At 39.7% G+C, this 21396-nt stretch overlaps 1 protein-coding gene across 13 annotated transcripts in view; it reads left to right on the forward strand.

Moving 5' to 3' along the window:
• Nucleotides 1–21396, forward strand: part of CELF2 (CUGBP Elav-like family member 2) — a gene marked incomplete at both ends in the record, with an annotated part of 370914 nt that overhangs the window by 339749 nt on the left and 9769 nt on the right. For 6 of the 13 annotated variants that reach the window (XM_080352319.1, XM_080352310.1, XM_080352316.1 and 3 more), the window contains one exon: nt 16319–16438. In XM_080352319.1, the coding sequence (XP_080208445.1) occupies nt 16319–16438 (120 nt within the window). Of the gene's footprint in view, nt 1–16318; nt 16455–21396 lie in introns of all 13 variants that reach the window. The other 7 variants (XM_080352320.1, XM_080352315.1, XM_080352317.1 and 4 more) reach the window with 2 other exon arrangements.

Below are 21396 nucleotides of genomic sequence, written 5' to 3' on the forward strand. Positions count from 1 at the left end.
ATGGAAGTCTCTCCCTACAGCATTGTAAGAAATGATTTTTTAAAAGCCTTTACTTAAAAAAACATGAAAGATTAAGCTTTCATTTTAGTAAAAATCCCCTCAGGCAATAAATAGGTTCTTTTGTCTCTTGGCCCTCAAAAAAAAATTAAAATGGTTTAAATTGCCCATGGTTAAACTAACTGTTTTTTGCAATTATCAGATGGTAGTGAATAAAAATGAAAATGAAATCATGAAAGAATAAAAACCAGGTAAATGCATATTATGTCTTTTGTGAGTTTCTCATGGGTCTTTTGAAGACTCATTTAATCATCTTTCTTGTCTTTTATTTTGATATGATAATGGTTTCCTTTATTTACTTTAATCACCTCTATTTACTTAATTAATTCTTCACTTTCTTTTCATTTCACTTGCTTCGAACATTTTCTTGTTTTAACAGCAGGCACCTGTAGTATTTCATAACATAAGGATTTAGGCTGAGGTAGCTTTTACCTGATTCCAGGTTGTCCAAGACCGTTTTTCTCAGCTCGTTTTTGGCTGGGCCCTGGAAGCTTGCATTCCCCATTAATTGTGAAGGGATTTTGGAGTGACTACCTCAGGTGTAGGTACTGACACCATACATTTCTCAGTTTAGGCAGGATGAATCTCAGCTGCTTGTCAGGAACCTTGTTTTGTCCTCCAGAGACTGTCCTTGTGATATCCTGCAGATGGATCAACTAGAAAAGAGCTTGCAAGGAGGCTGCGACTCCAGAGCCCGCAGAGATTTATGGTTTATTCAGTGGGTAGTGGGCAGGCCTAGAGGTGTTTGTGAAGGACAGACATACATGCTCAGGATCAAAGGATCTGCCTCTAATACTGTCTGACATTTAATTTGCCTCAGTTGACCTGCTACCCTAATTTTCCCAAGGACAACAATGTTCATTCTGACTGTCCTGGGTGCTACAAGTTTGATAGGGTACTGCAAAAAAATTCTTAATATCAGAAGCTATGAAGCTCCAGATCTTTTTGCAAACTAATGTTAAGCAACAGCAGAAAAAAGTTTTGTATTCACAGGAAGAATATGGAAGCTGGGTTTCAGACACCAGCTTGTGTTGTCATCTTGCCCTTCTCCATCACTGCAAGGATTTTTATTGTTTAATGCCATAACATTAGAATCACAGAATTACATAGATTGGTAGACACTTCCCAAGGTCTCTACCTCAGGCTTCTACTTGAAGCAGGACTACTCAGAGCAGGTTGGTAAAGGTCATGTCCAGTCGAGCTTTGAATATCTCCAAGGATGGAGATTCCACAGCCTCTGTGAACTCATTATAATTTTGTTTCTTAATATTCATGCGTAAATGCTCTTTTCAGTAGCCAGTAGGAAAACCCTTCTATGTGCAAGTGAAGAGACAAAACATCTAGTTATAAATCCAAATTTATCTATATAAACATACGCAAAATAACTTCTGAGCTGGGGGGGGGGGGGGTAGAATTGCTAAACCAGAAGCTAATTCAGTTTCAGACTTCAGAGTCTTGATTTTCCATGACATTTTCATGATTATTTCATTCTCTAAACTATTATTTATTCACACAGCTGAACAGCTATTCATGCTTCGGTAAAAAAGCTCCTGAGTTTTATCTGCTGTGTAAACCTAGGAAGAAATCTTTCTGCAAAGAAATACTGTCAGTGTAGAAAATAAGACATTTTTCTTTAACAACCTCTTAAAATCCAGCCCAGCTTTTGCTATATTATATCAGAATTCAGCCATTAACTCTTACGTTGAAAAAAAGCTCTCCTAAGCACTAAAGTCTAAAAATACTCATTTTCAGACAGATACTGACATTGAAGAATAGCAACCTCAAAAAAGAAAGCCTGTGAAGTATAGAATATACTGAAAAAAAAAAAGAGAGGAAAAAAAACCTGCTTACAGTGCCTGTCCTGTAAGAATTAATTCATCCTTTTCCCCTGCTAAAAGCAAAGAATTATAGTTAGCATCCGTGGTTCATTATTTTCTTTACCCCCTAATATAGCATAAAGATTGTCTTTGTTAGCTGAAGGTATTCATGTTGTGAACACAATTGTTGAAATGTTAGAGATTTTATAGAATATACAAGATGCTTCTGCTGAGAAGCAGTGAAAAATGTTCAAATAATCATTCTTAGAAGATTCTCTTTTTGTTCACTTCAGTACAATACGTTTTTCTCCAATCAGCAGTGCAAGTCTGCCACCGTGACATTTTGTTAGAGGCCAGTACACCCACTGAGATAGCTGTGATTTGCTTCCAGGATGATCCAAAAATAACCCTACCGTTAGGTGTGCAGGAAGGTCTGACAGTTTGCTAAAGGATGAATTGAGGTAGATGTGTCATGTTGGAAAAGATCAGTTTAAAATGCAGAATGGCACTTTTCATGCTGTAGTACAAATTGATTATTTTTGTGCCATTTCGTGTGGACTTAATGCAGGTTCCATTATTATAACATCATTTAAAATAAGGTGTACTGTTATTATAAAATCATTTAAAATAAGCTTTATTAGTTTTGCAGTACATAGAACACTTCCCTAGTATAATGTTCATTATTTTTAGGATAAAATTACAGCTGATAAATATAACACATATCTGAAATAAAGCTTTATAGGGTACATACGTTACTGGATGGATGCATAAACGATCCGTGTATGATATTCAATTTTATATTTAAATCTAGTTCCACTATTAGTACTATTACCTTACTGCTCTGACCACAGAGGAGTCCAATGCCTTAACCCTCATCTCAGCACCAATTTTTTAAAAGAATGCATTTGCAAAGAATCCGTGGAAGAAAATCTTGCCTAGCGTGCCCACCACCCTGTCGCATAGTGCAAAGAGATTTGTGATGGGAGAAGTATGTTTCTGAACTGTTGTGTTTCAGCTGCTCTTACCCACATAGTGTTAAGTTTCTGAGTCTGTGGTTAGACTCCTAAATAAGTGAATTGATTCTGACTGTTCTTAGTGCCCAGAGATTATGCTACTTCTTTTGGGGGGGATGTATTGGTACTAAACCCAGCTGATAATTAGGTCACCCTTAAGCAGTCATCCAAATACAGGTTGGAGCCAAAAATAGGAAACTAGGCATGTAGTTTTGACCTATATTTGTATTTTTAATAATACTTCAAAATGTCTTAAGTGACTAAAGAAGCAAAGAGTAGGAATTGTGGCTAAAAGTCTCCCAGAGTCCCAGTGCAGTGAAGGGAGAAGCGAAAGGTGATGAATTCTTGTGGAACCTCAGCAGTTTCTCTCCTCATTGGAAAAACGAACTGGTGATAACCTGAAGGATACGAGTGGCAGCAGACAAGCCATCAATTAACCGGAAAGACATGTTTGCAGATTTGCCCCTTAAAATTTAACAGGTCTTCGTATATTCTCCTGGCAAATCGGTATCTGAACTGATGTGGATCAGCTCAGCCTAAAGGGTCTTCGGGAAGTTCAGTTACTAAACAGCTGGGTTTTGTGTGGGTAGAACCTGTCAGTGTGAGGATGCTCAACAGCTGCAGGAAGAGGCATTTTGCAAAAGTTCCTTGTCTCTTTTTTTGGAATCAACAGTATTGATTTATGAATCTTTGGCACAGAAGAATCTCAGAGTGTTTTCTCAGAATAGCCTAAGTACCAAAACGATATGCTAAAGGACAGAAACTCATGCGTATTTTTCATTGAGGCATTGTGCTAGTTAATTCTTTGGGGTTTTCTTTAGGAAACTGTGCAGTAATAAACATGGATTAGTAGGATCTAATTCAACAGGAGACATGTTTGGTTTTTAAGCATTAGTACATTATCATCTTCCTAAAGTATTAAATCCATTGCCTTAGCATATTTCAGGATTTACTTTGCTTGTGGTATACAAATAATGCTTTGTAATACATTATATTTTGAAAGTGTCTTTCTACACCACTCTTAATCTCTGTTTCAAGCCACCAGAATCCCATTTTGTAAGAAAGGCTATTTTTCTTTCTGTTAGAAGTACTATTTCAAGTTCATTCAGGGTTTTTTACTAAAGAAATGTGATACTATCAGCTTGGCTACACAGGTAAATATGTGAGCTTATAGGGTATATATCTTACAAGAAGTTCCAAGCCCAGAAAATGCTGGGGTATGTAATATTCGGGAAATAATGTACATCTTAGCAAAACTCATGCACTTGAAGAAGCTTTCAACTATTTAACGTTTACTACTGGCAGTAGTACTGGCAGCTCCTTCAACCCTAGTGAATTGTGTACATGTCCATGGATACTCATGGTCCGTTTTCCTAAGGCGGGATAAATTGAGGAACATAAGAGAAATTAGAGTTTATGAGTGTCTTTAACCTAATTGTTTCAGCAAAAAGAGATATCGGTTTCAATATGGCTCTGCTAATTTATTGTATATATTGGGCAAACAAAAATATTGCAAACAACTGCATGAGTTTAAAACAAAATAAAGTAAACCTTTGACGGTCTTTGCTGTTCATGGAACAGAAATGTGCAATATAAATGATAAGAACCAGTGACACATTAAACTATATATGACTTTACAAATGGTCTGCAAAGGACATGGCTGAGTAATTTTAGATGAGACAAGATAATCCTTGAGTTCTGCGGCTTACAGAGTTGAATGACTATATCTTTTAGTGTGCTGTTACAATGAGGTTGTGCTTGCACACCCTACAAAAATCCCTTCTTCCATGGAAATTCTTATTCATGCACTTTCTGGGCTCATATCTCTCTATCTACAGACTCAAATTGTCAGTATATAATTTATCTCTATTCTAAAATACCATGGATATGACTCCTGTATGTCTGAAATAAACAAATCTTTTAGGCACATCTTGCAGCAACTGAAAGTCAAACACCTCCTTAGGACTATTTATCTGATCTTAAGACAGATGTATTAGAGAGGTGAAAATGAAGATGAATCAGGCCATCCTCTGCCATGTACTAGAATCTGAATTTCCATAGATGCATGTGATTAGCACTCTTGCAACAAAAACATACCTTGAACTATAGGCTTGAACTCTACTGACACTCCTATTTTATGGAGACATGCTGCTGCTTGTTATTGAGACCACATCTGGAATATTGTGTCCAGTTCTGAGCCCCTCAATTCAAGAAGGACAGGGAACTGCTGCAGAGAGTCCAGCGCAGGGCAACAAAGATGATGAAGGGAGTGGAGCATCTCCCATGTGAGGAAAGGCTGAGAGAGCTGGGGCTCTTTATTTGAGGTCCCTTCCAATCCCAAACATACTGTGATACTGTGATACTGTGAGACTGAGGGATGACCTCTTCATGTTTATAAATATATAAAGGGTGAGTATTATGAGGAAGGAGCCAGGCTCTTCTCTGTGGCAACCAAGGATAGGACAAGGGGCAATGGGTATAAACTGGAACACAGGAGGTTCCATTTAAATCTGAGAAGAAACTTCTTCTCAGTGAGGGTGACAGACACAGGAACAGGCTGCCCAGGGGGGTTGTGGAGTCTCCTCTGAAGACCTTCAAAACCTGCCTGGACACCTTCCTGTGTAACCTCATCTGGGTGTTCCTGCTCCAGCAAGGGGATTGGACTGGATGAGCTTTAAGGTCCCTTCCAATCTCTGACATTCTGTGATTCTGTGATTTGTTGCTACTTAGTGGTGAAAATATGCCAAAGATGTTGCAGGCACTCAGAGAGCAGTGTGAAGGAACCTGTACTCCAGGCAGAAGACCCTGGCCTCAAGGAGAGCCTTATTGATTCTAGATCAGAAATTCTTTGGAAAGTGATTTAGAAGTGGTTGTATGCTGAAGTGGCTCCATGTGGAGGTCATTTCAGCATCAGGGCACGAGTCTCTGAACAATAGCTCACTCCAGATAGTGTGAGATAGCAGTAATAAACATGAGAGCACAGCTGGAAGTTCCCTGTAGAAATGCTAATGCTCTGGTTTTGATGTGAACTCAGTGCTGCTTCGATGAACACAGGCCACAGCCCTTGGCCCCACTGAGTAAAACAGTCATAAATGCTCAGTAATTATTCTTTGTTTTCTTCATATTGTGAGGTTTCAATTTGGTTTGATTTCAGTTTGAGTTACAGCTGGAAACATCTAATGGGCATCTATGACGTTTAACCCAAGCCGGTCCGCTGTGCCCTATTACTCTGTTCCCAAGCCTCTCTTTAATGTACTTCCTACCCAAAACCAAAAGTGATTTATCATTGTGGTCTGCTGGGGAGAGTGCATGATATTTTGCAGGCACAGTGGTGAAATAGGATATATGACTTGGAGTTTACACCAGAGGCGGATGGTCTTCACTGAGCAATACATTTCAACAACACAGAACGATTAGTGTGGAATTGACCCAGAATATTAACTTGTTTTTTACTCTCTCTCTCCATTTCCATAACCTCACAGGAAAAATGTACCCTTAAACACAATAGCCTAGATCCACAAAGATATGCCCAATCAATAAATCCTTGTTTCCTAAAATAACTTCTGTTGGGTAGATAGGTTGGAAGAAAATTAAGGAACGTAAGATGGGAAAGACCTTGGCTTCTTAATTTGCAAAGAACCCAAAGAACCCGGTCTTCTTTTCTCCTTTCCTCACTGGTGCTTCTCTTTTCCTGTACCCTGAGAAGATCTGGGTAATCTTTTATAGGAATTGTTCACCTGTGAGTAATGAAGAAGTAGAGCGACATTGACTTATTTGAGAAAGGCTGTGATATTACTAGATGTCTTTCTATATTGTCATTCTTGTTTCCTTCCGATTCTTTCTTGCTCTCTTGCTTTTCTGGTGCTCTTTCCCTGGAGTGTGTCTGTCACTTTTATTTTATTCTATCCGAGCACAAGCAGAGCACTTAAATTTACTAGTATCTTCCTTTTTGACATGTCAGACAGCACTTCCAAGATACCAGAAAATCAGCAAGTTTTTGCTTCTCTCTCCACACCAATGGCAATGACTTTACAGAAAATTAACCTCCTCAGACTAGGAAAATCCACCTCTCCTTTGCCAAAAATTGCTCCAAGAAACAGAACTGGTGCATGCTGGTGCTGTGTTAAGAGATCGGGAAACCACCAGTTTGTGCAAGGGTGAATATTCGGATTGGCTGGAGATCACCGTAAAGGGCAGACAATTTAATGCCAATCACACTGCTAGTTAGATTAGAATACTGATGAGCCCTTTTGAAAGGCCAACTGCATCTTCTTTCGGCAAAAATATTAAAGTACCCCCCTTCCCCCCACCCTCCCTCCCAGATTCTCCACAAGAATAAATTAAAACTTGGAGGTGTGGTTATTATCACAGAATAATTAGACCCCATGGGATTAGAGACACTCAACGTTTGTTAATGCCCCTGGGTTGTGATTATCTAATAATGATGATGCCTCTGTCATCGCTTAATTATTCTTCCCCTTTAAAATGTTCCTTATGCAGTCAGAGCCTGTAGAGTGTGCTCATTTCAGACAGAAACGGAACTGCAAATTCCTGAGAGCACTGTCACATGGGCGGTGTGATTGACTTGCCCACTTCTCCCCCACACCCGTGTTTATAATCCTCATTTCATAAGCTCTATCATCACTATATTTCAGTCGCTCATCTTTTCCACAGGAGGTATTTAATTCACAGGTTTGGGGAACCCTTCTCTTTTTAACAACCAGTTGTCTTTAGTGCTACATGAAGAGAATACACCTTAATCGATTGACCTTAAACATGTAAGATCAGATCTGGCCAGAATGATACATAACACCAGATCATTGGTCCAGATTCCCTGCTACATAAGAATCTCCTACAGCTGAGTGCCTTTCTTCTCTGTTTAAGAAAGTACCACAACCAAAATAAGATGTTGTAGATCAGACCAAAGTTGGAAGCTTTGCATAGACTTCATCCAACACAACTGAACTTTGGCCAATATCTTTAGTCTTTCACTCAGGCCAGCAGGTGTTTGTCTTGTTTAGATGCAGTTTGCAAGACATCATTCAAAACATCGCTGGTTTTTGCAACTAAAGATTAGAAGGGAAACAGAGAATGCAGCCTTAATCTGATTATCCTTAAATCCAGTGTTGTCTCTTAATTTTATTATCCCTCTTGTATTAACAAAGAGACAAAGGAGTATTCTGTTTAGCTAAGAGATTTTGGCTAATAAACAAAGATTTTAAATTCAACCTGCTAAAATTAGAGTTTTCTTCTTTGGGTTTAGTATTTCTTTTTCTTTTGTCCAAAACACCTATGTCACTGACTGGGGACACGTTAGAAGTATTAAAATAATTTTGATCTTATTTTCTTACTGTGTTTACTCTCTTTGCACAATTTCTTTCTCTTCATCTACTACAATTTTATTATCTCTCTTGCACATTGCTAAAGCTAAAGGAAACTAAGAGGAATCTAGAATAACAAGGAATCATCCAAGGTCAGAACCTCCTTTACCTAGATGTAGATCTATCCCTGGAAATTTTACACACAAAGTAATTGTGACAGATCAGAAACAGAAGCACAGACAAGAATTAAGTGGCATATTTGGTGCCAACGTCTATTCCTGAAAACAGACCCAAGGACAGAAGCCAGTTCAGTTTTCTGTCAACACATCTTCATTCTTCAGCTTGCTTTCATTCTGCCTCAGTGTTACCTGACTTTTTCTTACTTTCTGCTAGACTCTTTTATTTTTTATAATTTCATAAAATAATTGACATTTGAAGGTCTGTCAGGACGTCTGTAGTCCAGCCCCCTGCTCCAAGCAGTGTCAAGTGAGATCAGGTTGCTCAGGGCTTCATCCATTCAAGCCTTGAAAACCTCCAAGGACATGGGCAGGGCAGTCTGGGTAATCTGTTCCAGTGCTTGACAATCCTCGTGATACAAATATTTTTTATTTACATCTGGACAGAACACTTCTTGTTTCAATTTACCTCTCCTCCTCCCACCATGCAGAGCTCTGTCTCGCTGGTGGCCTCCTCATAAGTGCAGGGAGGCTGCTTTAGGCCCACCTGAAACCATATCTTCTCTAGCCTGAACAAGCCAGGCTTGTTACAAGATGAGTGCTCCAGCTGATCAATGTTTTCCTTGCAATGAGGAGCCTAAATCTGGATGTAGTATTTAGATGTGATTTAACAAATGCTAAGCAAAGAGGAAAAATCACCTGGGTCTCCTGGCTCTTCTCCTGTTGGTTTTCTTTGCTGCCAGGGCATGCTGCTGGCTCATGGTCACCTCCTACCATGACTCTCTCAGATCCTTTTCATCAGAGCTCCTCCCCAGCACATCCATCCATCCCCAGCCTGTGTTACTGAAAGGGCTTATTCCTTCCCAGGTGCAGGACTTTGCATCTGTCCTTGTTAAACCAATTCTGCATGTCTGCATCCGTCTGAATGGCAGCCATTTAGTCAGAAGCAGATTAAGTCAAATCTATTTTATCTAGTCCTTGAAGTCAGTGAGCTCAGGAAAGCAACAGAAAATCAGAAATACACCCAAAGTCAGAGGATTCTGGACTCAGACAACTGCCAGTACAGATTTGACAGGAATATCTCCCAAAAGACAGCATGTTTTCTCTGCAACTTCTCATGCTTAAAGTCACAGAGATGCTGAACCTTAAATTTGTGGTTAATATTGATCCCTGGTGCACTACTGTATCATCTTAACTGGAGCAAAATAAGTGTTTCGAACACTGAGTTATTTAAACTCTCCATTAAGTAAAACAACAAGAACAAAGTTGTGGTTCACAGCCGAGCGATGTGGTTTGCTTTCTAACTTACTCACGTCCTCTACAACTGACTAAGCAGGATGTGACCAGAACACAGATAAGCAGATGGCTGATATCAAAGTAAAACGTTGAGCTTCCTGTTGTGCCGTGAGTTAGGTGGTGACAGCCAATTGTGGAAGGTAACTAAGAGTGGCCTAAAGGAAAGCTGTCAGCACTGCTGACACGGTTACTGTTGTGAATCTTTATGCAGAGAGCCCCAGAGTAGTTAAGCCAGTCTTAGAGCTGCCCTGAAGCCCTGCAGCACCAGAAAGCTGATTCTGCTCTGCAAACATTAGCTGCTCTTCACATAGATGGGGTAGATGGAGGTTTACGGCAACCCTCCATGTAGGCAAAGATCTGAAGATGCCCTTGCTTTGCCCATTATGTCATTTGGTCTGGCCCAAAAAACAAAATAATGTTTCCAAAAGGAAACTACACTTAAAATCTTTGAAATGCCTCTTTGATGTTCTTAATACCTCAGTGCCAGGCCTGCAGTGTGCCTGTGTACTATTTCCATACACTATGTCAGTGTTGGAAGAGGAAGAAGAGAATGGGACAAGGTGAAGGGGAATGGAGAGAGTGCATGGCTTTCATATCACCACCCATGAAATAGTGCCAAGTTAGGATATACAGTATGGAATTTCCAAGAGAGACCATATTTCTGTGGTATATGACTTTTCTCTTAAGTCTTTGTAGTTCTTTATTACTTAGACATTTACCAAACAAATTAAGGAAAGAATGGGGTTGACTACACACTGCAGACCATCTTGCTGCTAAATCATAGGGGTATGTGTGTGATTTGAGCAGGTCATTTTATTCAGAGCAACAGTGAGAGGGAGTGTTTATCTCATACTTCATTTCATCACCAAATGCACAGGTAGCCTCCCTAGACCCTCCAGTTGATCTTCTCTGTTGGGGAAGAGGATTGATTTTATAAATTGGACCTGGGACATGAGAGGGGTGGGATTTTCCCAAGGCTGTACTACAGACAAACATAGGTCTGTGGTTTTCTTACTTCACTATACCTACAAGCTCTCTTAAGGGCACTCCTTGGTCTCAGGTGTAGGTAGTAAATAAGTAATGTGCCTGTGCCTTAGAAAACCAAAGATATGGCTTTCTAACAGACAAACCAGAAACTGGGAAGAAGCAGAATTAGCCCTTTCTTGGCAGTTAAAAAAAAATAGTGAGGGTTTTATACAGGGCAGCACAATAAGCTTGAGACAGAACTGGGAGAGACATCAACAGCATCTAGTTTAGCTCATCTTGCATTCTCTTGTGCAAGGCCATCCTACCTTGTACAACCTATACTGTAACACTATGTAAGTCCCTGCTGAGTGGGCTTTGCAGAAAAGTGAGCATCCTCTGCAGATTAACTCAGAATTGCCCAGCATCAGGCAATTCTCTGAGCCTGAGATTTGCTGGAGGTGATTACATCCCAGCTCCTGAGTTTGCGTGGTTTGGCATCAGTTCCGCAGACAGGATGAAAGCAGATTCCTCGCTTTCAGATCACCGGCTTGTAACACAACATGTGGCCAACAGGAGGGACAGGATCCATCCCACAGCACATTTCCTCTCTGAATTGTCTATGTCTACTTTGAATTCACCATCTCAATCAGGGGAAACAGGGTCAATTCCAGAGGGCAATTCAGCCCATCCTGAGATAGAAATCCAAATGAACTGTGTTTGAGTTTGAGGTCTCTTAACCTCAAAGACACTCCAAAAGAATAGTTTTTACTATACTAGCTTAAACTAATGATGAGGCTGCTAAATCTGGGGAAATTGAGCCCATCCACAGCAAAGCCAAAGAACTATTTACACATCATTGCCTTTCCTAGATGCCAATACCCTGAATCTAGTTTTCCAGCTGATGTAAATCCAGATGGTATAAATCATCATGACTCTATGGACATAAGCTGGCCAAAACAATGGCCAAAAGTTTCTATGCTAGTACAGGTTGTTTTTCTAGATTGGCATAGCTCTTAGGAATTGTGTTGAAATGTTATTTAAATTAAAAGGGAAATGGCTCATTGCTAGTTTAGATTTCTATTAAAAAATGTATGACCTAAAAGGTGCTATTACCTTTTATGGGCAGAAACAAATGTGTTGCAGATAATAGTTGAAAATGCCAGCTTTTTCCAGCCTTAAAAATCTCTATGAATGCAACATTACTAGTTAAACACAAATATCTGTACTGTGTAGAGCAACGACTCCAAATGAAAATGTGTTCTCTATCAAAGAGAGATCTGTTAAAGAATACATTAACCAAAGGCCAAGCGTCTTTATTCATAATGAAACTGATAGAAAAAAATTCACCAATTAAATGAAGGAAGCACAGTAAGATCAAATGGCTGAGGTTGGGGGTGTGTTGAGGGAAGGCTGCAGCCATGCCTTTCTCCATTTCACAGCTTGTTAATAATATTAATTGTATTACTTGGAGTTTTCTGAATGTTTATTAGAGTGGAGTTGAGTTTGGAAGAAAGAGGAGGAAGGTTGTGAGGCTGACACAGAAATGTGGGAATATAGGGGTCAGTGAAGAAGAAACAGTAAGGTCTGTAATAGTAAAATGAAAATTTTTAACCTTGCTACCTTTCATGGTTGGAGATGCTGAAGTGTTCTGTAAGGTCTCTGTATGTGGCCTGGATGGAGAAGGCAACAGGAGATCAGCATGCAGCACACCTGCAGGAAACAGAACAGATTGTTCTACAGGTTACAAGACAACTCTTTACTCTTACAAGTCTCAACTGACCTCTTTATCCCATGCTGTGTTATTATTTACGCGTATTAATAGATTTTTAAGGTCAGTGGGGAATACGATGAACATCTTTTCTGAACTCTTGCAAAAGCAGACAAAGGATTCAACCCCATAACTCCTGCCAATAGTCTTTGGTTGAGCAACAGCCTCTTTAAGAAAGTTGTCAGCTTATTCCAATGACTGATGTTAGAGAAAAAAAGGTTCCTTTGAGTAGACAAAATCTTGTCTGTCATGTTCTGATGTTTATTCAGGGTATAACATTATGAGGGAATGATCAGTGCAGCCAATAAAAAGTAGCTCTGTTCTTCACCAATTATTGTATATTCAACCAATATTCATCAGGCTGCAGCTCCAGTCTGCTGAATCTCTCCCCCTAGCTTCAGTATCAGCTAACTCAATGCTGTCCCAGGAACATATTGAGTCCCTGACATATACAGGTCTTAAGAAGGCAAAGACAAAATTCCCACTATAAGGAGAAAAATAATACACCAAATATTATGGACACAAGGCGTGCCATATAGAGTGACACCAGAAACCCAAGTCTTTTGCACATTTTTGCGTGGTTTTGCTTTTCCTCACTGTTGCACCAAGTGCTAGTGCACAAAGAGAGCAATTCCTAGTGGCACTACGGCTCCGTACATCAAGCTGTCTCTGGAGACAGATGCCTACTTCTTATTAAGCAGCACTATGAAGTGATTTGATTCAGAGCAGCAATGCTCTGGTGTGGAGGATGGAGAGAGTTGTGAAATGTTCTCTTTTAATTTGTTTAGTGGCAGGGGAACCTGGTAAAAACCAATTTATAAATTCAGTAGGTATCCAATCTATTTTTGTCAGCTGGACAGCTAAAACCCATAAATATAGAATAACACTATTTCAACAGTGAATTACACTTCCTTTGCCATTACTCTGAGCAGTTGTGGAGCCCAAGAGCTTTCCTGACACAAGAGAGTTATACAGGTTCACCCAAAGTAGTGCAGTCATCTACTGCTACCACAAGACGTGATTTTTCTTTTTTCCCTCTGGTTCGATATATGTTACAATTTCTTAGTTGAAAGAAACTAGGAAAGGGCAAAGGGCAGGAGAAGCATAGGCCTTGTCTTTAGGTGGATTTAAAAGTATTCTGGGACCACAGGAGGTAAAAACTTTCAGCTGGCCTAAGCCTCAATACATGTCTTGTAGGAGCTTTTAACTTCCGTTTCATCTCCCTTTAAGTTTTTTAGGGACAAGGGACTTTACTTCATCTGCTGTTTTTATCCAGCATTTTGTGAGAAATTTTCACCTCTCTTAGTATCTTGGACCTTTTATGGTGCGTTTATGATAGTATTTTAGCTCATCACTGTCTTAATCATCATTTCATACATTCAGGTCTTAGTCAAAGAGAAGGAAATAACCAGTGTGGAGTCTCTCAGAAAGCCTCACCCAGCAAGGTGCTGGATCTGTCCTGTACAAGTGCCCTAGTGAAAGGAGCTCCCTTCATTTCTCTTCACCCCGCGTCCAACAAGATAATGGAACCCACACAATTTGTTCGGCTTCTTTCTCCTCAAAGAAATAATAAGCCAAAGAAGAAAAGGCCTTGTCCCAATGGACCTGTGAGACAGATCACTACTAAGCAGAAGAAATAGCCACAACAATGGAACACTGATTTCTGAGGTGCTTCAGTGCTCCAACTAGTATTCTACATTGATTACATGCCAAGTCTTTATTTAGGCAAACGAGATAATCTGCATTGCAACTTCAAACGGGAGAATCATTGAGGCACCTGCTCTGTGTTTGTTTGGTGAAACAGAGAAACTTCCTATGAATAGGAGAAGCAAAGAGGTGCTGACCTCAGGTACTGGCCATCCCTGAAGCATGTGTTTGAGCAGTGAGACTAAGATAAGAGCTACCACCATGCGCTCTGTGGGCTGTGCTAGAGGGAAAGATTTAATCAGGTTTTTCTGCCTTCTCCGACAGATGTGTTGACAATCCATAAGCATATGGCTCTCATTTGCAGGAGTTATTTGTCCCCAAGAGCTTTAATGTAATTTTTCAGGCAGTATCCTAGCCCCCGTTTCTCTCATTTCTTAAATATGTGTGTCTCCTCAAGAGAAAAGAGTAATAACCCTCTGAAACAGAAATGAATGGAATTGAGCCCAGTAAAAACCAATTAGACCCTTCAGATTTGAGGTTTATATACCTCATTTAAATGATCTGCTAATGAACATGAGCAGAAACACAGAGCAGTGTTGGTCACGGGGAATTCACTGACATTCATTCATTTTGATTTTTTCCTTTCTTCTCTGTTGGTGCTCACATTATCTGACAAAAGTGGGTTTTTACTTGGCTTTTTTGATTACTTTTTTTTTTAACCAAAAGACATTATTGACTTCTTATTACTTTATGGAGAGATACTGAATAATCAAAGCTGCTTCTATCTGCAACATGTAAAATTATTCAAGTTAACATTGCAGGTGCTAGGGAAGTGAGGATAAGGAATGTCTCACAGAGTCTGCAAATCTCTCCTCACCCACACCAGGCGAGTCTTCTGAACTTTGAAGCGCCATGAGTGTGAAGGCTTGTTTTTGGTGGGTCTTAAGCTTGCAAAGGTGGGTAATTTGTAGGTTGGGGCTTTGAGGTTTACCCATGGAGTGAAAAAGATGCCTCCTACTTTCCTCACTGGATCCTACCACCTGTAGAGACTTCACTTATTTTGAGCATTCACTGAGTAATCTGATGTGTTTGACAGCTCAAAAGAGCACAGAGATAAAAGCAAAGTTGACTGTTTCACAACTAGATAATGAATGGGAGCTAAAAAGCATGGTGCAGGCATGATGTTCCTCTGGTAAATCATCAGCAAAACTCTAAATGTTCACTTTTCAGAAGATAATGCAACTTTTTAAAGGAAAAGCAAGTCTTTATGATTGATGCATTAAAGTAAGGCTCAAGAGACAAGCTAAAAACTTAATTGTTCCTGCAGCTTTTATGAGTGTGATTCATCTGGCATAACTTTATCTACCTCTAAGTCAAGTGTTTAATCTACACTAGTTATTCAGGGCTCTTCTATGAGAGAGACACACATTTCTAGTTCAGCCAACTTATCCTAAATGATAGCTCTTTCTAAGGTGCTTTATTACGTTCCTATGACAAGAAAGTAAGCGTGTAGTTTAGATGGATTAATCTCATCCACCTTCATCATTCCCTTGGCATTGTAGCAGCATTTTCTCCACCTAAACCTCAGCTTCCCCTCTTGCAGAGCTTTTGGGGGTGCATATAGTATAATTTATGGGGTGCATATACACGATTAGTTATATACAAAGGGCAGGCTAAAAGTCTGCAATAAAATGGATAGTAGTTACATTTTGTACTGGGCTTGCCATTGTTCTTTTCATAAACTTCAAGGCTTTAAATGATAAGGTGTCCTAGAGCAGAGCCATAATGGCATAGTGTCTCACTTAGAATAAGTAGAATTTCTCTTAGAATACTTGGGGCCCAGAACAGAAAGCTCTTGAATGACAAAATTACTATGAGTATTTCTTTTTTCAATGATGGGGTTTAAAATGTGGCAAAACCTCAATAGCCTGATTAGCTGATTAGCCTGGAATGCTAGGTTGATTGACAAACTTCTGAGAACGTGATTGATCCCATGCTTACTGTTTCTGTATTGTTTGCAAATAATAGCACTATGCTGAATTTTGTGATCCAGCTTTGCAGCTCAAGGCTTATCAACACGTTCCATGAACAAACATGCTATTATTATCTTGATCAAGGTTAGTCTACTGGTCTCGTTTTCTTTTTCTTTCAAGTAGCCCTGTTGTTGAGCTCAGCATTATTATAAGCTGGTTTGTGATCAACTAAAAAAAAGCAAAATATGACCTTAATTTTGCCTTGTTTTTTCTTTTCCTTTCAGTGGCTGCATCAACTGCTAATTCCACAGCTGGTGCGGCCATGAATTCTTTGACTTCTCTGGGTACTCTCCAAGGACTGGCTGGAGCCACTGTTGGACTGAATAATATTAATGCACTAGCAGGTACCGTAAACAGTGAGTATTTATTGCTGTGGTGGACAGCCTTCCCCAATTATCATGACACAAAAAACTACCAATTGTAAAGTTATTATTATTATTATTATTATTAATCTGTATACAAAATAAGGGGGTCAAGTTGATCTAGTTCCATTATGCAGTTCTGGAGTCACATAGTCAACTGCAAAGTGAAGTCCCTTGGGTCCCTGCACAGACTCCTTTTCTTGCAGGGTGTATGAAAGGTAAAAGAAATATCACCAGGGATTTGGGTTATCTCGGTTATAGGAGAGGCTCCTTTTTTATTTAGGGAGTCTGACAACTGGTGTATCGTCCCAATGTACAAAGTCTCACTCAGAAATGCAGTGATAAGAAAAATGTTTACCATGGAGGCAATCCTTTAAAAATGTCTATTGGAATTATCAAATTGACGTGAGAGCAACATACTTTGAAAATGAAGGCAAGTCTTTGGCTTTCAATTGGCAAGTATAAGAGAATGATGCAGTCAGCCACCTGTAATTCCAGAGCATGCACATCTATCCTGTGACATCTGAAACAAGCCTTAGCATCTCCAGCTAGGTAGATGCCAAGAGTTTTTAGAACATTCTTCCTTTTTTTTAGCCTTGGTCAACATTTTCCTGAAGAAGAAGGATTTTTTCTTTATTGTTTCTGCTATGATGACTTCACCTTTGCCTGCAATAGAAGAGATTTGTCCAGATCCATTTTCCCTCTCCTTTTTTCTTAGCTGCTGTTGCTCCTTGCATTTCCTTTTATAATGCAAGGAATCTGGTCATTGCCAGTCCATGACCCATCATAATGTACCCCCAGGAACGGATGTCCTCCTCAGTATCTCTTGCTCACTTTGATGCTGTGCATGATGTCCTTTTTGTCAGTGTTATTTGGCTGCTCACCCAGTTCTTTTGTTCTGTGATCTCTGGTTGTCATTGTTGGGAGTTGGGAAGGAAGGGGGATAATGGATGTCCATGTAGCAATGTTGAGTGGTTGCATGGGGTCTTGTATAAAACAGGTCTTGCTTCTGGCAAGGACATGTGTATTTCGTAGTAAATAGGACTCAAGAGCAACTTAGGAGAAGTAAGTATTAGGTCCTAAAATGGCCAATGTTTGTTTCCTTTCTTATTATTACATTAGTATTAAAGCAAGCCACTGAAAATGGCATGCATCAAAAACTAATTTATTTCCTCTCATGAGCTCTCTTAGTAGGAGAGCTACCCTATCATAACTAAGAAATCATTAAATACCCTTTCCCAATAAACACTCGTTGTGCTTTACTTGGTGTACAAGAGGTCACAATAATCAAGAGCAGAGTATGGCATCCCACTCCTTCCCTCCCACAAGTACTACGGACCAAGGCACACTGAAGCACTCCAAGATAATGATCCCTTCAGTAAGACTGAGTAAGAATGAGTCACCTATAAGCTCTTGACTTTGTGTGGGAGCCATTGCACTCTTTTTGACACTTTTTGCTAGGTCACAACCAAATAGTTTACATTTTCTCAGCAAGTATTTCAAGGTGATGTGTGTGCAAACTTATCTGCGTGTGTCACTTGAAGTATTAATGACGTATACACAACCTAGTACCAAATTTCAGCTTATTTTAAGCCACCATTGCTTCCATGGACTTACACCAAGAGTGGCTTCAGTCCCAAATTTTCTTCATGGATGTTTTTATGGACACAGAGATTGTAGGTGACTAGAATATCTGTATGTTTATAGCACTTACAAAATGTATGTGGATATGTCTGTCTATGTATATACATATGTGAGAGAGATCTAAAGAGAGGAAACTGCTTCCCCACAACACAATGTTGTGGCACTGTTTTTCTCAAAAAGTTGACACTGATTATCAATTTTGGGTACTTGGGATGCTAATGGTAGCAAAGCATTGTTCAAATTAAAACAACCTCCCCTGTCTATGTTAATGACAAGCTAGTGCTTTTCTTAGTGACCATGTCTGATCCAGTCATTCACACTCAAAACTGCCTAGGAGTTTGCCTTTGGAAAACTTCATGTTGAATGAATCTGATGTTTCACACTATACCATGTTTATAGTGCTTTAGTATCAACGTTCAAGCATCATTTGGTCATGGAGGCTCCTGGAGTAATTGTGCAGAGAAGTTGGAATTGAGTGACATGCTTCTAACTGGGGAATTAACAAGAGCAATCCAAAGCACAAGTCCAGAGTTTAACCCAAAAATTAGTCAGCAGGTGGCACTGGGCTTGGGCATTGATTCACACAGAGGTGTTGGAGGAGGTGCTCTTCTGTTGAAGTCATGTCCTGCTCTGTATGTGAGAACCACAAGGAGAATGTCTTCCAGGCTGAGCTCACTAGTAAACCTGTATTTGTTTTCTGAATCCTGGCTGGGTCCATGAAAAAGAAGCTGGGCTGTGGAGACTGATAATGTTCTCATTGTAGAGAGAAGCATTGTAGAAAGGTGTCTGGACGCCTTAAAAATTAAAGAAAGGGAAGTATGGTAAGTTTAACTGTCTCCAAGGGTTTGGCAACAGTTGTCCATATATATGGAGATTCACCCAGTCTTCCCTCAGTTGTGCTTGAAGCTTCTAAAACCTTAAATGACAAAACCTTAGAATGTCTCCTTTGGTCGAGTACATTTAAATAATGCAGCTAACAAAAAGAATTACGAATAATGAGGAAAAATTGATAAAGAGAGGAAGAGATTATTTTGTATTAAGAAAGGACACCATGGATTCATGATATTGGACAGCTATGACACAATATTTGTGTGTGAACCCAAGGCAGTCACTTAGCCTTTCTGCCCCCATATTTACATCTGTAAAATGGAGATAAAACTATTCATGGCAGATTTGAAGGTGCTTGGAAAACACTTTGAGAGACCTTTGGACCTGCCAAGCATTGTCACTTCTGTATGACGTAGAGTAACTCAAAAAAGTAGAAGGCCATAGATGAGAGACTGCAAAAGGTTATTTCACAGAGTGAGGAAGGGACCACAGTTCAATATCAGACTGAAGTGCATTGGTAGAGATAATAAAGAGATGGCAGAGATGTGTAACTGCACCTGGACCTTGCAGATTTCATAAAAGGGTATAAAGGAAGGATAGAAAAAAAAATGCTGAAAGCTTTCTGCAGATGTTTTGCTCAGGAGGGCAGTGTATTTAGACACGTGTGCTAGCAGCAGCAGTGCCCTTCCCAGGAGCAGCGCGGTGAGCAGGGGCTGTCTGGCTGTTTGCTAATCTGAAATCTTTTGGTAGGAAGGGGCTATTGATTCTAAGTGAAAGAAGGGGGAGGATGCTGCCCACTGCAACACAAAGCGTGTTTATCTAATAGCCTGATGACTCACAAAAGATAACATGTTATCCTAATGCTTCCTCTATTATCAAGTTATTTCTACACTATAATAAAAGGAGAGATACAAGCTGCTTTATCAGGAGTGTTTAACCAGTGCTGTGTGTACACCCATGCAAGCAATGACACAAACCTAAATACAAAAACAGCAGAGCAGGTTAAGGTCAGGCTCATGATGAAATTAGTAGCAGTACTATTTGAATCTTCATTTTCCTGTCTTTTAGATATAGGATGCTTCACAAGCTGTCTTGCTTTGCAAGTTTTTGTTTTATAACTGGAGCCATTATACAACAAATGTCTAGCTCTTTTTTACTCAGAGATTTTTGTTCAAAGCAATGGCAGCCAGTACCTCCTGTCAGGATATGATGATGCTCTGAAGTGGAGGGGAAAGAGAAATCTTCAAAGTGCGAGACATTTTATTAAGGAAAGGCTAAGAATATCACATCCCTGTCAAGTGTTTAGTCACACAAATTGTAGTAATATCAAAAGGTATAATTTATGCAGTACAATTCTCTTAATTGGCACAGACTCTGGTGGAGCCAAAAAGGTGCCACTTGAGCAATTGTCCTGATTATCAGAGACTCATAGGAATACACTTTTCAAATCTACATAAGAGATGGAACAAAACTAGTAGGTCAGCATCTTTATCCTCCCCTGTCAATGCAGGATGATTCCCTGCAGTATTATTTCTATCTCTAAATTACTCATGTGATGAGGTTTATGCCACTTCCTTGAAGATTGTTTCCCAGTCTATTAATAACAGATTTCATTGTTAATTCACTATAAAGTGTCATCTGCCTAATTTCCTCACTTTTCTCCAATTTACATATCACCCCTTGTTATTGCTCTGAAATTAAGCCCTTTGTTTCTCTTCAACATTCATATCTTTTGAGTCTTAATACGGCTTGACCAGCCACCTCTTCACCCAACCTAAACACTAGACAGTCAATGTCTAAAAACTGGTCATCAGTGGTTCTGGATGTCCTGTTTTTCTGGTGACTGGTCTACTGTACATTGAGGGGTCTGATTAAGCCCTTTTAAGTTGTTTGTGAGCTGTTCACCTTAAAACTGGGGAGCACCGGATAGCTGGCTTTGCAGAAAATGTGGCTTAACTTTCAGTCCTGATGGGAACTTACCGCTGTGGTTGACACAAGTCAGAGGTGTTGGCAAAGAGCAGGGCTCTGAACTCTGCCACCCCTTTGGCTGCCAAAGACATTGTAGCTCTAACAGGAAAAAAGCGGTTTTGTGGAATTTCTGGAAAAAATACATGTTGACATTGTTGAGTTTAACATGGCACTTTTAGGAGCCATTATGATGAATAGCAGGAAAGGAGAGAGGCTGTAGCCCAGGAGTTTGTCCACCATAGAGTCAGAGTAGTAAAACTGCTTTTGCAGACCACACTGTTTGCATGGATGAGGGATGCCATTTTCTGCACAGCTAGCAATCCAGTCTGAAATTTCCTCTTTGGCAGTCATCCCAGTTAAATTAATGTTATCTATCAGCATGTAGAATCACTTTCAAGAAAAAAAAAAATGAAACAGCTCTGCTTCCAGTGAGAAGAAGGACATTGCTAGAACTGAATGCATTTGTTTCTTTGTGAAAGATGCCTGGTCCCGATGAAGGA

The sequence above is a fragment of the Nesoenas mayeri genome, assembly GCF_963082525.1.
Source record: "Nesoenas mayeri genome assembly, chromosome: 1".
NCBI classification, from domain to species: Eukaryota; Metazoa; Chordata; class Aves; order Columbiformes; family Columbidae; genus Nesoenas; species Nesoenas mayeri.